Genomic DNA, 14181 nt, shown 5'->3' on the forward strand with positions numbered 1-14181 from the left:
TTTTTTTGGCAACTGGATTACTTCATTTTACAAATCTCCATTAGGTAAAAATGTAAGAATAGAGAAAACATAATCCAAAGTGCACTCATCTGCCAACACAGTTGGCTATTGTCTAGTGAGGACAGATCTGTAGTTTGGATAGTGGAAGAAACTACTCATCATGGGCAATTAATGGCCAACAAAGAGCTCAAGCAGGAAAGACAGGTGAGAGGAGACGTCTGACCTGTAAGGTAACACAATATTTGCTGTTCAGCAAAGTTTACGGTGAGAACTTTCATCAAGCTATTAAAAACGTGCTGAGCAAAATTATTTATTCCTTTTTTGTTTGTTTGTTTCCTTTTGTTTTTCATTTTGTGTGAAAATGATCATCTTCTGAAAAAATGCAGACACTCCTTTACCAATTAATAATTTTCAGTAGTTTCTGCATTTCTATATACTGACTTAAATGCCAGGAACTGGGGGGCCATCATCTGGAAATACTTTGAAAAATCTGCCTCAAAGATTATAAAAACTAAATATATCTATATATGTGTATATATATATATATAATGTTCCAAGTGGATCAAAAGTTGTAGGGAAGAAAAACAGCCCTGCAGGTAATTTTGCTCAGGGTCGATACAATGAAAACAACCAAGAATAACAAATAGAAGAACTCTGTTTTGAAAACTGCTTCATGGTCTGACAAACGTTGTTTGTGGAACTGAGGAACTTTCTAGAAAAGTCAGAGGAGGTGTGGTTGTCCAGAGAGGTTGTGGATGCCCCATCCCTGCAGGCATCCAAGGCCAGGCTGGATGTGGCTCTGGGCAGCCTGGGCTGCTGGTTGGCGACCTGCACACAGCAGGGGGTTGGAACTGGATGAGCACTGTGGGCTTTTGCAACCCAAGCTGTTCTATGATTCTATGATTTGGAGATCTGAAGTATTTATTCAAGACTGATGGATAGCCATATAGATACCACTCCTAGAATGTGGGAAGTCACTTGCTCCTGGAACACCCTTTAGGTTTTCAGTGTGATCGAGTCTCTGCCTCCTTTAACAGCCTTGGAGGGCATCACAGGCTGTAGGAAGCTCCAGAATTCCCACATATGGTCCTACCAGCCATGGCCCTCCTACCATGGGAGTAGGACTTGAATGCTTGGTGTTGGTGACTCAGTGCTTCCCTTTGTGATTTCCCTCTCCTTCTGCCCACACCCTCTGAGTCTGCTCTCCTCCAGCCTCAAATTAAGCAGTGTCTGGTTGCGTTGGTAGAGTTTCCAAAATAAACGGAGAGCTTGACAGCATGAGTGGACAACTGAGTCAGTGATTGATTAAGAATTAAATGATGCTCTATTTCTCTCAGTACGGAGAATGTTGCCACGGTGCTACTGGATGGATGAGATATGCAGTTGCTTTCCTGAACTCTCGTGCTAATTAAAAACGTCCAGATACCTTTTTTCAATGCAAATTTTGTACTACGCCCTTCTCCAGCTTCCATGCCATCAGCTTCATTCTCTGTATCACCGCCCTCTGCCTCCCTGTTTTTGACCAGATTTAGGATCCTCTAGCCAACATTGCCTGGATATCTGTGTACTTAAACTCTGGAGCTGCAACACGGGACCAGAAGCAGCTGCACTTTCAGAGTGAGCAAAATGGTTCCTGTATATGAGATTAGTCCATAATTTTTTGTTTCTTAACAAAGAGTAGCACAATAGCTCTTTATTTGATTTCAATCTTGCAGCAGCCGTCTTTTATGGCTTGCCAGCATTGTATTGAATCACAGCATGCCAGGAAGGTGGAACATAGGAAAGGCACCTGCTCAGGAATGGCCACAGCCACAGCTGCTTTCTAAGGAGTTCACACGAGACAGCAGAAATATCTGGGCTGAGATTTAAAACTGATGTTATCGCCCATCTTCCAGTGCCTTTGAGAATAACGAGGGTTATGGCTCTAATTCTATTTTTAAGACTCAGAGGTTATTTTTATTTTCGTTTCTACAAAAATTGGCTTAGTGCTTCTGCTCCATAATGAGATAGCCATTCCCTAAGCTTTTCATAGAATCACAGAATCTCTGAGGTTGGAAAAGACCACTAAGATCCCCAAGTCTAACCCAGCTCACTCCCACCGTGCCCACTCATCATGTCCCTCAGTGCCACATCTCCTCAGTTCTGGAACACCTCTATAGGTGGTTGGCAGAGAGCACAAAGAGGTGCAGTAGTGTGGATGTTTGTGATGCATGATGAGAACCTCGCTGATCACCCATCTAGAGGATAATCCTTCGGTGCTAAAACAGAGTGGTCCAAAGAGGGTTTCAAGCCATGAACAGGGTCAGCATCCGGAGGATCCAAGGACGACTGATGCATTGTTTGAAAAATACTCTGCAAGCCTCAGAATAAAGGTCCTATTTGAATAGAAAAGATATAAATTGATGAAAGGTGGGCATGTAGGCTTTTAAAATGAGTTGCAACAGAGCTAAAAATACTATTAATTTGTAAGATTGGTTAATGTTGTAATTCAAATTAGTTCACGGCTGTGGGTCTTTTTTGGAACATATATATATGTATTTCTGTTTTTGACCAGCTGTCTAAATAACTAGGAATAAATATGAAGGAAGTAAAGAAGGAAAATAACTTTTCCACTGCCCTTCCTGACTGGTGAATGAACAGTCAAAATTGTTCTCCTTTCCTTGGCACTCTATGTATTATGTCATATACGTTGGGGTATTTTGTGCTTAGGCACATCTCCACACACACACTCACACACAATAGATAGATAGAAGGATGGATAGAGACACAGAAAGATAGAGGGATAGATAGTTGGATAGTTGGATAGATTTGTGGTTAGATATGTGGATAGATAGATAGACAGACAGACAGACGTACAGAATGACTTTTCAGATGAGGTTAACCCAAATTCCATACTCTAATTTAATTTCACTTTACATTAAAAATATATGTTAGTGAGTATTAATTTTAAATCAAGATCTGGCATGGCCTAGAAGGGGAGGGACTCTTTATCTAGAACTGTAGTGATAGGACAAGGGGGAATGGCTTTAAGAGAGGAGATTTAGTTAGATGTTAGGAAGAAATCTTTCATGGTGACTGTGATGAGAACCCAAGCACAGGCTGCCCAGACAAGATAAGATGACCCATCCTTGGCAGTGCTCAAGGCCAGATTTGATAAGGCTTTGGGCAACTTGATCTAGGTCTGGTGGGAGATGCCCTTGCCCATGGCAAGGTTAGAACTAGATGGACTTTAAGATCCTTTCCAACTCAAACTATTTCAGGATTTTGTGATTCTGTGGCAAGAATCACAGTCTAAGGACAAATGGAAATTTCCACAAGAAACATGAGAATGAATATTATGGATCTCTTCTTGATATGCTGTTAAAAACAGCAAGTCATTGCAGCAGGGCTCACGTACCTTAGGAGATAATTTGGACCTTTTGAGTGTGTTGAGAACTGTATCTCTTTAGTCAGAGAATCCTAAGAAGTATAACTATCTGGCTTGTATATTGTTACCATTAAGAGAAGCATTTCTTAAAACAATGATACTGAAACACATTACAAGTACTACAGGAAGAAAAAATAGCCCTTGAAAAATTTCCTGTTTGTCTCAAGAGGAAATTGCCTGTTTTCTTTAGAGCAGTAGTACATTCTTGCTTATTTGTCTTGCTCTAACTTAATTGAGAGTATTCAATAAAAGAGAGATCTTTACCTGATATTGTAATTAAAAAAATGTCAAAAAAATCTTTATTCTTAGAAAAAAATCTTTGTTCCTGAGTTAAAGAAACCACACCAAACTATTCCACTGTTCCACAGCTCCACAGTTCTTGTCTGTGTTTCTCATTTTCTGTGTTCCCCTGCCTTTCTATATTCCCTGTGCTCCTCAGAACCCTTAGTACAAAGTTAATGCCAATGTCATGGAGCAAGTGAATGTCTGCTGGAGGTTTTCCTGCCCTGTCTGGGAGCAGAATGTGGTGTATTTATTAACATACAACCTGATGGGAAAAGCACTACACTTTCTGGCATTCAGAGCCAAAGATAGTGCTGGTATTTACCTCATGCAACTCCACTGAAGTAAATGATATCTGAAGCTATGGCACAACAGTAATTTGTTAAATCAAACACACAGGCCTGTCAGACATCCTGAAGGAAACTCTATAAACAGCAGGAGGCCAAAAAAGTATGCTGAGAGCTCTGCGAGGGGTTTCTCTTTTGACATCTGAGGATGGGAAAGCAGCCAAGAAATCCTCCATGTACTTTCCAAGCAGAGTCCTGTGCATCCCTTCTGCAGTAACCACTGAGAGGTACCACCAAAAAATAAATTTTCCATGCTCTTGACACTTTCTGTGCCAGGAGAAGTTAATGAAGGCTTTGAAAACAGAAGTGTGGTTCAAGTTTCCTGACATATATTTATGTAATTTCCCTTGAAGTTATGATGAGTGCATTTGAAACGAGGAATGAAAATGAGTAAACTCAGGCCTCTACTTCTTACTTTCATAGGACCTCTTGCTTGATGATCAAGGTGGAAAGGGATCTGGAAGTGTTCCCCTAATTTCTGCAGTGCTCACACTCAGAGCTGTACTTTCAATTCATGCAGAGCTCTTGAGTGCTCTGCACAAGACTGACAGTAAGAACTACCTCAAAAGTGGGAAGTTTGAAAACTTCACAGGTTGGCTGGAGGGATTTTCTAGAAGTGCAAAGTGAACATCACTATGGGGCAATTGCCAAAAACTATATTGTGACTTTTGTTTGAATCTAGATAGTTATTCCAGGGGGAACTCTGAAAGGTAGACTGCACAAAACTCAAAATTCAGATATGTCTTCAATTCCCCATTGAATCATATAATCATTATCAAGAAAGATAGAGTCACCAAGGTTGGAAAAGACCTCAAAGATCATACAATCCAACTGCCCACCTATCACCAGTATTTCCCCACTAAACCATGTCCCTTAATGCAGCATCTAAATGTTTCTTGAACACAAGAACCACCATCTCCTTTTGGGCTGACAATACAAGAGGCCATAAAGAGCTCACTGATATAAATTGAGTGCTTCACATATTCTACTGAAAATGAACAATTTACTCGTGTTTGGCTGGGCAAAGGAAAATATCACTATTCTGCATCTTTTGAATAGTAGTTGTTTATTTCATAGGAGAAAAAAAAAGAAAAGAAAAGAAAAAACATGTTTCCCAGGGGCACATCAGAAGGTTAAAGTGTAAATGAGACTGTTTAACAAACGGCCTTTCTCCAACTAACTGTGTTAAATGGAAGTCCCATACAGTTAGTGGCTTTTACTACGTGTCATTGGCCATCACTCTTCTCTTTATTGCATCCCAGGCTGCTGCGAGACAAAGCCCAGGCCAGTTCCCATCAGCTGGAGGATGGGGTGGGAGGGAGGTTAGCCTTGTTCCTGCAGGCTGTCCGCTGACCAAAGAATGGAAAATGTAATTTGCGCTTGGGGAACTGAACGTGCCCCCTTTAGAACTCTTAAGGCTGTATTTGTAGGAAGGATAATCTAACAAAGGACAATATGTTTTGTCCGTATGTTCTGCTGAATGCTTCTATTGTTGACCTAGGATTCAATCCAAAGCTAATCCTTTGCCTCATAAGCAGCTCCATCTGAGTGCTCTTGCCATATAATTTTAAACGAAACTCTTTAGATCTCTGCCTCACTCTACTTACTGAAGGAATGTGACTCTTCTACTTTCGGAATCCCTAACAAGTAAATAATGAGTATAGAATCATCAGTTTCAGAGTAATGTTATTAAATTGCAAGGAGAGAAGAGAATAACTGTGGTTAAATAGTGAAGGATACGTTTGGACTGTGAGTTAAAGGGAGGTTTATAGCTATTCCAGCCAGAGAAGGGGATGTTACTACGACAGGAGTTATCAAGTTACGAGCATGGTAAACATGGAGCTGAAAGAATTAGGACAAAACGACGGGCAGCTTTGAGGGATGTAGGAAGATTGGTTTCTGAGATTGCATTCAAAGAACAGCATATCAGCTAACTCTGCCCAGCAAAACACTTAAATGTTAGTTTGGTGTGAAGAAGCATATTTAATATTTCTGGTGTAAGGGTGAAAATGAGAGCATAAACCACTTAAACCAGTATGAAAAGATTTCCTCGTCAAGGAAAACAAGGAAAGTCTAAGATGGGAAAGTTTAAGCTGTAAGAAGAAAACATTAAAAGATTCATTTTTAAATAGTCTGCCAGTAATATAGCCATAGAGGGAGACTCCTGTTGAGTTGAGAAGAAATGTCAGAAATTTTCCCTTAAGAAAAGTCTATCATGGAAGAGAAAAGCTAACTTGGAATACTGAAAACATCAGGCCTGGTGCAAATGGCAGCTTATTTGAATTCAGTCCACAGAGAAGGAAGTCTCTCTGACATAAAGATATCATTTGTTGCAGCAGTTCTTGTTCCAACATGAATATTAAAAATACTTTAATAAAAGTTAATGTGGATGTGTTGAGAAGATGCCGTGGTTTCGCTTTTCTGTCTTGAAAAAACATCAGCCAGCGTTGCTTGCTGTGAAGTGTTTCATAACTGTGGAGAAAATTGACATTCCCGTACTGAAAAATTGATTTCTACATTTCCAGTGGCCTAATCTTTTTCAGGAATAATGAGAAACTAATCCCTGTTATATGAAAGCAAGGTTAACCCTAGAAGATGCTGCCTTTTGCTGTTTGTTGGATGACATGAGGCAGGCATGGCATCACATCATGAAACCACCTTGCATAACAACTCTCTTATCCATATAACGGGAAACAGCTTTGAGCCTGATATACTTTGATTCCTGATGAGAAAAATATGAAGCCACTGGAGAAGTACACAGTTAGGTTTACCTTGGGCCAGTTTAATTTCCTGTCCCTGTTTCTCTTTTGAAGGCAGACATCTAATAAATATCCTGTTCCAAAAAAAGGAGAGAGGAGGGAAAAATAAAAAAAAAGAAAACATACCATTTGCCCACACTTTTGCTGGAAGCTGAGGAAGTCAGTCAGCTAAACGTGGCAGCTATGGGCACCTAACTGAATCTTCCATAGTTCCAGTTGCAGACAAATCACAACTACTTGATGTTGTGGAGAGACAGAAGCAACTGCTACTCATTCCCTAAGAACAAAAAGCCATTGCTCACCTCAAGCAGTTTTTCTTATGGTCATGACTGGATATATCCAGTGGTGCAGAACTCAGTATTCAACATGCCTGAGTACTGAGCTTCCAACCAATTTCTTCTCGGGAGCCATGGGCTTTCTGATCGAGAAGGAATTTTATTAATTTAAAAAGCTCCAGCCATTTTATTGTTTATTCCTCACTAACTTGTTCCGAGTCACACTGAACTCAGGTAAAAATGATGGCAGGATTCAGCTGATGGAAGGATGTACCTCATGTGGGTTGTCTCATCTATGCTTCTGCATATGATATCAGTGCTTTTACAATCAAGGGGAAATTGTTCAGATCAAAGTACTGCAGCCAAGGCAGTGATTCAGCTGGTCAGCTATCTTTATGTCCCACTATAATCTTCAGGTCTTGCCAATAAAGCGACCCATTTCTTACGTACATTTCTGATGCTTTTCATGTCAAAATAGTGCAGTGATTTAGAAACAATTCCTCTGAATACAAAGTGCCATCTACAATGCAGAGTGTGTGGGAGCTATTGGAGAAAGGTGAAAAAAGGCCAGAGATTTTCCCAGAGATGCATCAAAGACAAAAGCAGCCCATGTCCCTGCACACATTTTTTTGTCATAATTACTGGTAATCAGAGTACCAATGTAGCAAAGAAAGTCATTTCAGTGTGATACAAGTCACTGGAAAAGGATGCTTTCTGTCCAGCACTACAATAGAGGTGAATACATTTTACATTTCAAGGCATTATTGTATCTATTTAAGAATCATTTTTTCATCTTTTTAAGAAGATGTGGTCATCTTAAATTATGAATATACTCAGAATAGCAGAATAGTAGATGTTAAGATCAGCTAAGATCAGCTGATATTTACCATTGTGTATATTGAACTCCACTGTGACCAAGGACTATATAAATACAAATACATGCATGTATACGTCTGTGTTCATTTTAATTTAATGGCATTTACATGGAAATAAACCTTCTTAACACTCCTGTTGTGCAGAGAGACAGTTTGATGAAGACTCATGGTGTTGTATGTGTTGCTGTAGTCTAGGAGGGTCAGCTTACTGCTGTAGTGACACTACAGCTCTGACAAGTAGGCAAATAACCAGCATATGTGATAGTATACTTACAAACACAGCAAACCAGGACATCCAAGGCTTGCCTCAGTCTGTGGTTGGAACACGGCCCAGAGTTCTTGCTCTTGCAGTGGAGAATCTTACGTCCCTGGCAGTCTGCGTAATATTACACGCTAGAGGAAAGCAAAAGGTTTCCTACGATATTTCCAGGTTTTATTTGGTTCCACACAGCCCATCAATAAGTGTTGATTAGCAGGGAGAATGACCTCAAGTCACGTCAACCTTAGGATTTGTTTTCCTGGAGGGAAAGGAAGACTATGATTTCCTCTTCTCAAAGATAAGAATTATCACAGGTTTTGAAGGCAGAATTTTGCTCTTATTGTCTTTTTTTTTCCTTTTTTTTTCTATCTTTTTTTTTTTTTTCTTTCTTGAAAAGACCTTCAAAGCAAAGGAAAAGTCTTATGCTAGGTTAGTGTTTATTCATTTCAAATGCCAAAGCCTTTTCATACTTTAACATGAATGCTTCAGATCTCAGATCTAGACTCTCTGGGGTTTAAAATTTTCATTATGATAGAGGAGAATTTAGTTTCATATACACTTTTGGGCATCTGTATACACTCACTTATTTACAAATAAGCTTGTTTTTTATTTGGCCTTCCAAATGTGGGGTAAGATCTTCCAGATTCTGTAGTAAAGAATCTTTTATATCACTAGAATGTGTTTGAAATTTAACTTATTGGGTTGCAACCCAAATGTCTCTGCAGCAAATAAAGTGATTATTTTAAAAGGGAAAAGATAAAAGTAATAGTACACTAATTTAGTATTATATCAGGTGTTCAGTATGAATTTCCAGATCGTGTCATTTTCACTGCCAACTCACTTGTACATAATTCATATTTCTCACATATAGATCATGTTTGTGTTGAAGATGGTCTTAGTTTCTACTGCTGCAGGAAGCAGCCAAAATATCCATCATTTGAACAAAGATTTCCTTGGATATACTAATAAATTAATATTAGTTTAATAAACCAATTTTATAAACGAATTCTAACTCAAGGGTTGTCTGTTCTGCATGTTAAAGAACAAGATACAACATTATGTTATTTATGTTTCAGATGTCATTTCTTAGAAATTAATACATTTTCACTGTTGTTAATGTACTTGATCAGATTTTTGCTAGCTGAAGACAAACAATATCCTCTTATTTTTACAAGTATGATATTATTCTATGTTACAGAGAAGAAGCCAGAAAACTGAATAGCAAAGCTGGAAAGCAAAGAAGTTTAACAAAACCTCCTGAAGTTTTAAGGTTTTTCAAATATTAATTTTAGGAAAATTGCACTGTAAAACCATGTAAAGAGATTTAATAAATGATTTCTCATAGTTTCATTGTTTCTGACAGGTCACCATAACAATCAATTATGTTTTTGTTATGTATGACCTTGCAATTTTTAACACAGAGGCTATGACAGATGGGACAGCCTACTGATAGCTCTATCACTGAGTGCAAGTTTTGCAGAGCATGCTTCCTACACTGAGTCATTTACGTTCTCAGTTTTTCTGGCATGTGTCCAAGCTCATGTTTTATCCCATCTATGCCATGCAGTTACTTCTGTTTAACAACAATTCATTCAGCTCATAAAGATTTGTCTTAACGAAGACACCAGTGAACACAATGATTAGAAACAGAATTAAAAACCTGTTATAGCATTATTAATTTAGATCCATGGTTACTTGTTAAAGAAAACTTTTTAATAGTACTACAGAAATATGAAAAGGCTATTATTTCTTAATGTTCATTTATGTGAATTTCTGTGGTTTCTATATGTTCTACAACACATACATTATTAAGAAACTCAACTGATTCTATGATTAATAATACAGTAGGAATATCTACATCTGCCAGTGTGAGTTTTTCTGGACAACCTACTTTATTTCACAGATAAACTGAAATACTTCCTCCATCAACCCTTTAGGATTTCTGTATTGTGGATGTTTATTCTACCTACCAAAGACATTGGGTGGGATTCAGTTCAAGGTACACCTAAAACTAATCTATATGTGAATTGTTTTAAAGTTCTTGTTATGGTCAAATGAAATCTAGTCAATATAGCCAAAAAGGACAGAGCTATTCAGTTGACTCTCAAATGATTAACATGTCATCAGTTGAGTGGCTCATCCTTGCTGACTGTGTTTATTACCTCTCCAAGATCAGAGATACAGTGCTTGAACACTGGCAGCTGGAGCCATTTTAGATACCCATGGCCTCCTGTAAAACTGGTGTCACATCTACTGGTAGCACATGAATGCCATGAAGAATCCAGGGTATTTCAAATGGCGTTAGAGGAATGTTTTCAGGCAACTAAACTGCATATAGGTGACTTAAAATTTGGGAGGGAAGCTGCCCATGCTACATTGCCATCATAAGGTCCTCGTTTTGAAGAGTTCATGTTGAACAACAGAAAATAAATAGTGGTAGGAGAAGAAGAGATTAATGTGACTTGTTGATAACAGAGATAGGTACCTTCAGGCTACTCAGAGCTGTGCTACTTTCTTACTCCATTTGGCCCTTCCTCCTCATGCTCCTATTTGTTGGGCAATTGTTGGGCAATGTTTAATTTGACCACAGCATCCTCATTCTCACAAGCAATGAATAAATGTCTTATGGCAAGAGAGGCCATTTTTACAGATATATTCTATTGAAGGCAAATCATTAACAGATTTGTCTTTCACACGTACACCAGTTACATTCTCATTGTGTCTACTGGTTGAGTGTTTGCTTTGGCAAGATGCACTGAATGCAACCACCATGTTTTATCACTAACAAAAGATGGAGTGCAATAGCATGTGTTTCAACTGATTTTTCTCTCCTTTTTATTTTTGTTGTTGTTAAGCAAAGGAAGCATAAGTAGGGAAATGAATGTAGAGGTCTGAATTGAGAAACAGCATCCCGTGAAACTCTGTTGTACTGTGTGAAGTCAGATAGGAATATCAGATTTTTTTTCTTTCCTTCTTGTCTCCATACAGCTTGCAAAAGGAATCAATGCAGGCCAAGGACTAGGAATTGAAATCATTGCTACTCTCCAGCTGGTTTTGTGTGTCCTTGCCACCACAGACAGGAGAAGGAATGATGTCTCAGGATCAGCACCTCTGGCCATTGGTCTCTCTGTTGCCTTGGGACATCTCCTTGCAGTAAGTTTTAGCTCTCATCTTTGGTGTGTGCAGTGCTCTAACTCAATATGGGCCGGTGAGGAAAGGTAGATTGGCAAGACAGGAATTCCATCCTTCTGCCTCCTCTTCAGAGACTGACCTTACTTCTATGCTCTTCATGGTAATGGTGTGTAATGAAGATGCCACATGTACTTTGATAACTCACTGCTGGTTATCTTTTTGACTCCTAGATTGATTACACTGGTTGTGGAATTAACCCAGCCAGATCTTTTGGCTCAGCACTGATTGCCAACAACTTCGAAAATCATTGGGTAAGTAGAAGAAATTTGCTTAACTTTCAAGAGATTTTGCTTATACACAATTTACAAGATCAGAAATATGTAAATCCAAATAACTAACTGTTGCTGAGTTTCTGTTCCTATTTCATTGAACAAAAATAATCTCCTTTTGCTCCTGACTATCTTTGGGAGATGCAAATCCCTCAAGATGATCGTGTGTTTTCAAAGTAATACAGCTAATTTTCTCAGGTTATTTCCCCTTATGCTTATTTAAGTAAGTAAATAAATAAATGATTAAAACTTTAAAGCCTCATTATGCTGAATCCTACGTTGAGAATATATTGTTTAAACTAATTTGTAAATTGCTATGATTATTCCAGTAAAACTTACTTGTGAAATGCAGTGAATTATGCAATATTTGGAAGCTAATAAAATGTCCATCTACTTAAATATCTGCTTATGCACTTCCATGCATAAGTGCACTGGAAACACCACAGATTTTTTAATTATTAATAAATATTTAATGAGGAACTTCATGAACATTTACTTATTTCACTAAAAGTCAGTGTAATTTGTTCTAACTCTCTCACTCGTTTTGGCAGCTTTTTGGACAAGATTTCTTGGAAGTTCACTGACACTACAATGGGGCTATGAAATTTTGGATATGAATTCCATTTTAATCTAAAGAGTAATACATACAAAATGAGGATGCTGTGGAAATTGCACAGTTTTCTCCCACCTGGACACTTCTGTTGGGATATTAGGATAATGAAGCTAAGGAAGGAGCTTGTGTTTTCAGAACTGTGTGGAAAAAATGTGTTTCTTTTGCAGAGTGAAAAAGAGGGAGTGATAATAATGCCTATGAAACCACTGATATCACTGGATAAAGAAAACATGTTTTCAGACTCAGTATCTCTTTGGCCATGAACATCCCTCAAAATGATCTATTAGTTCTATTAACATCATCTTGTTGGCCAAAACATTTATTCTTCCTCCAAAAGTTGTTTGCCTCCTGTGGGATGTCCCTAACTAAATAGTAGCTAACAGCACGTTAAGCCCCTGATTAGATTCTCACTAAATACTACTTTCAAATTCACCTATCACTGAAGGCTACTGTGAGAAATGAATCTCACAACCTTGTTGCTTTTAGAGATCGTTCCCCTCTGCCTGCCAAATATAGCTTGACCAACAGAGATATTTTACCAGTAGATACCTAATTTTAAATATCAGAAGTTGACAGTATAGTCACAGATATCCATTTCTGGGTCCCTTATCCACCTTGTGGTTTCATTAAAAACTTAATAGAAAAACTTAAGCAGAAATTTGCAGAACAGCTTCAAATGCAATATTACCTGATGTATTAACGAGGCTTGGAACTGTGTTCCAGATCTTCTGGGTTGGCCCAATCATTGGAGGAGCAGGTGCTGCCTTGATCTATGACTTCATCCTGGCTCCCAGAAGCAGTGACCTGACTGATCGCGTGAAGGTGTGGACCAGCGGCCAAGTAGAAGAGTACGATCTGGAAGGAGATGATATGAACTCCAGAGTTGAGATGAAGCCAAAATAAAGAAGGACAAGTTGGGGTGGGGGAACGCATCGGTTTTTGAAGATTTTATCAGTGTTATAGACTCTTTGTAAACCAGCAAGAAGAACTTTGTTTTGTAATTCAATATGGTTTTCCTTTTTTTTTTGCACCCAATCTAAATAGCTTTTTTATATCTGGGGTTGTTCAATTACATTGTCTTCAGGCCAAGAATTCATTAGCATGATCTAAATAAATTGGGTTGATATTTAACCCTTCTCTCACTACTTTCAAATTTGCTGGTGTATTCAGTGTGGCTGGCCCTCCCAGCACATCATGCAGTAGTGATGCATAGTTTGCTGAAAGAATAAAACTTCATCTGTACCATTCGTAGGGGTTTATACCAGAAAAAGCATTTATATAGAAATGCAAGGCTGGTATTTAATGTCAGCAGTGCATGTGAAAAAAATTCTTTAATCATTTCCCAGAAGTGTCTTTTGGAAGCAAAGGCTGCTGAAAATTATTTGTTATCTAGAAAGAACCATAATTTTCTAAATTGTTGATAATCTCCAAGAAAGAACCAGAAATACTGTTGAGCAGAACAAGAAGCTCCAGATCTCCAAGATCTGTTTACATTTTTAAGAGTTTCATCCTCTCTGAACCTGCATCCAGTTGTGAAGGGATAACCAAAAAATGTGTAGATATATGAATTCCTGGGAAGTAATAACTAGAAATGAGATCGAAGAGCAGTAGTTACAACAGCAACGAGAACAACACGGTGCTGATATGCAAACAGGACCTGATTGTTCCTGTGACTGTTCTACATTTGCTTGTCTTATGTAAATTAACTGTATATTTGAAAAGAAACCAGGAAAAAAAATAAAGACTGCTTTCTTTCTGACCCCATTTTAACAGCAAGTGCTATGACATTCAGGGAGAATTAGTAGATATACACACAGTATATTTTCTAATGAGGGACAAATACATACCTGTGTGTAAGTCCATTTTGAGGGTCATTTAAAAAA

General features: G+C 38.3%; 1 protein-coding gene across 1 annotated transcript in view; it reads left to right on the forward strand.

The window, feature by feature from the left end:
• AQP1 (aquaporin 1 (Colton blood group)) overlaps positions 1-14181 on the forward strand; it is an 18093-nt gene extending 3912 nt beyond the window's left edge. The window contains exons 2-4 of the mRNA XM_003206901.4: positions 11213-11377; positions 11587-11667; positions 13022-14181. Of these exons, the coding sequence (XP_003206949.1) occupies positions 11213-11377; positions 11587-11667; positions 13022-13201 (426 nt within the window). The 3' untranslated portion in view covers positions 13202-14181. The remainder of the gene's footprint in view (positions 1-11212; positions 11378-11586; positions 11668-13021) is intronic.

This window comes from Meleagris gallopavo, chromosome 6 (genome assembly GCF_000146605.3).
Source record: "Meleagris gallopavo isolate NT-WF06-2002-E0010 breed Aviagen turkey brand Nicholas breeding stock chromosome 6, Turkey_5.1, whole genome shotgun sequence".
In the NCBI taxonomy this organism is placed as follows: domain Eukaryota; kingdom Metazoa; phylum Chordata; class Aves; order Galliformes; family Phasianidae; genus Meleagris; species Meleagris gallopavo.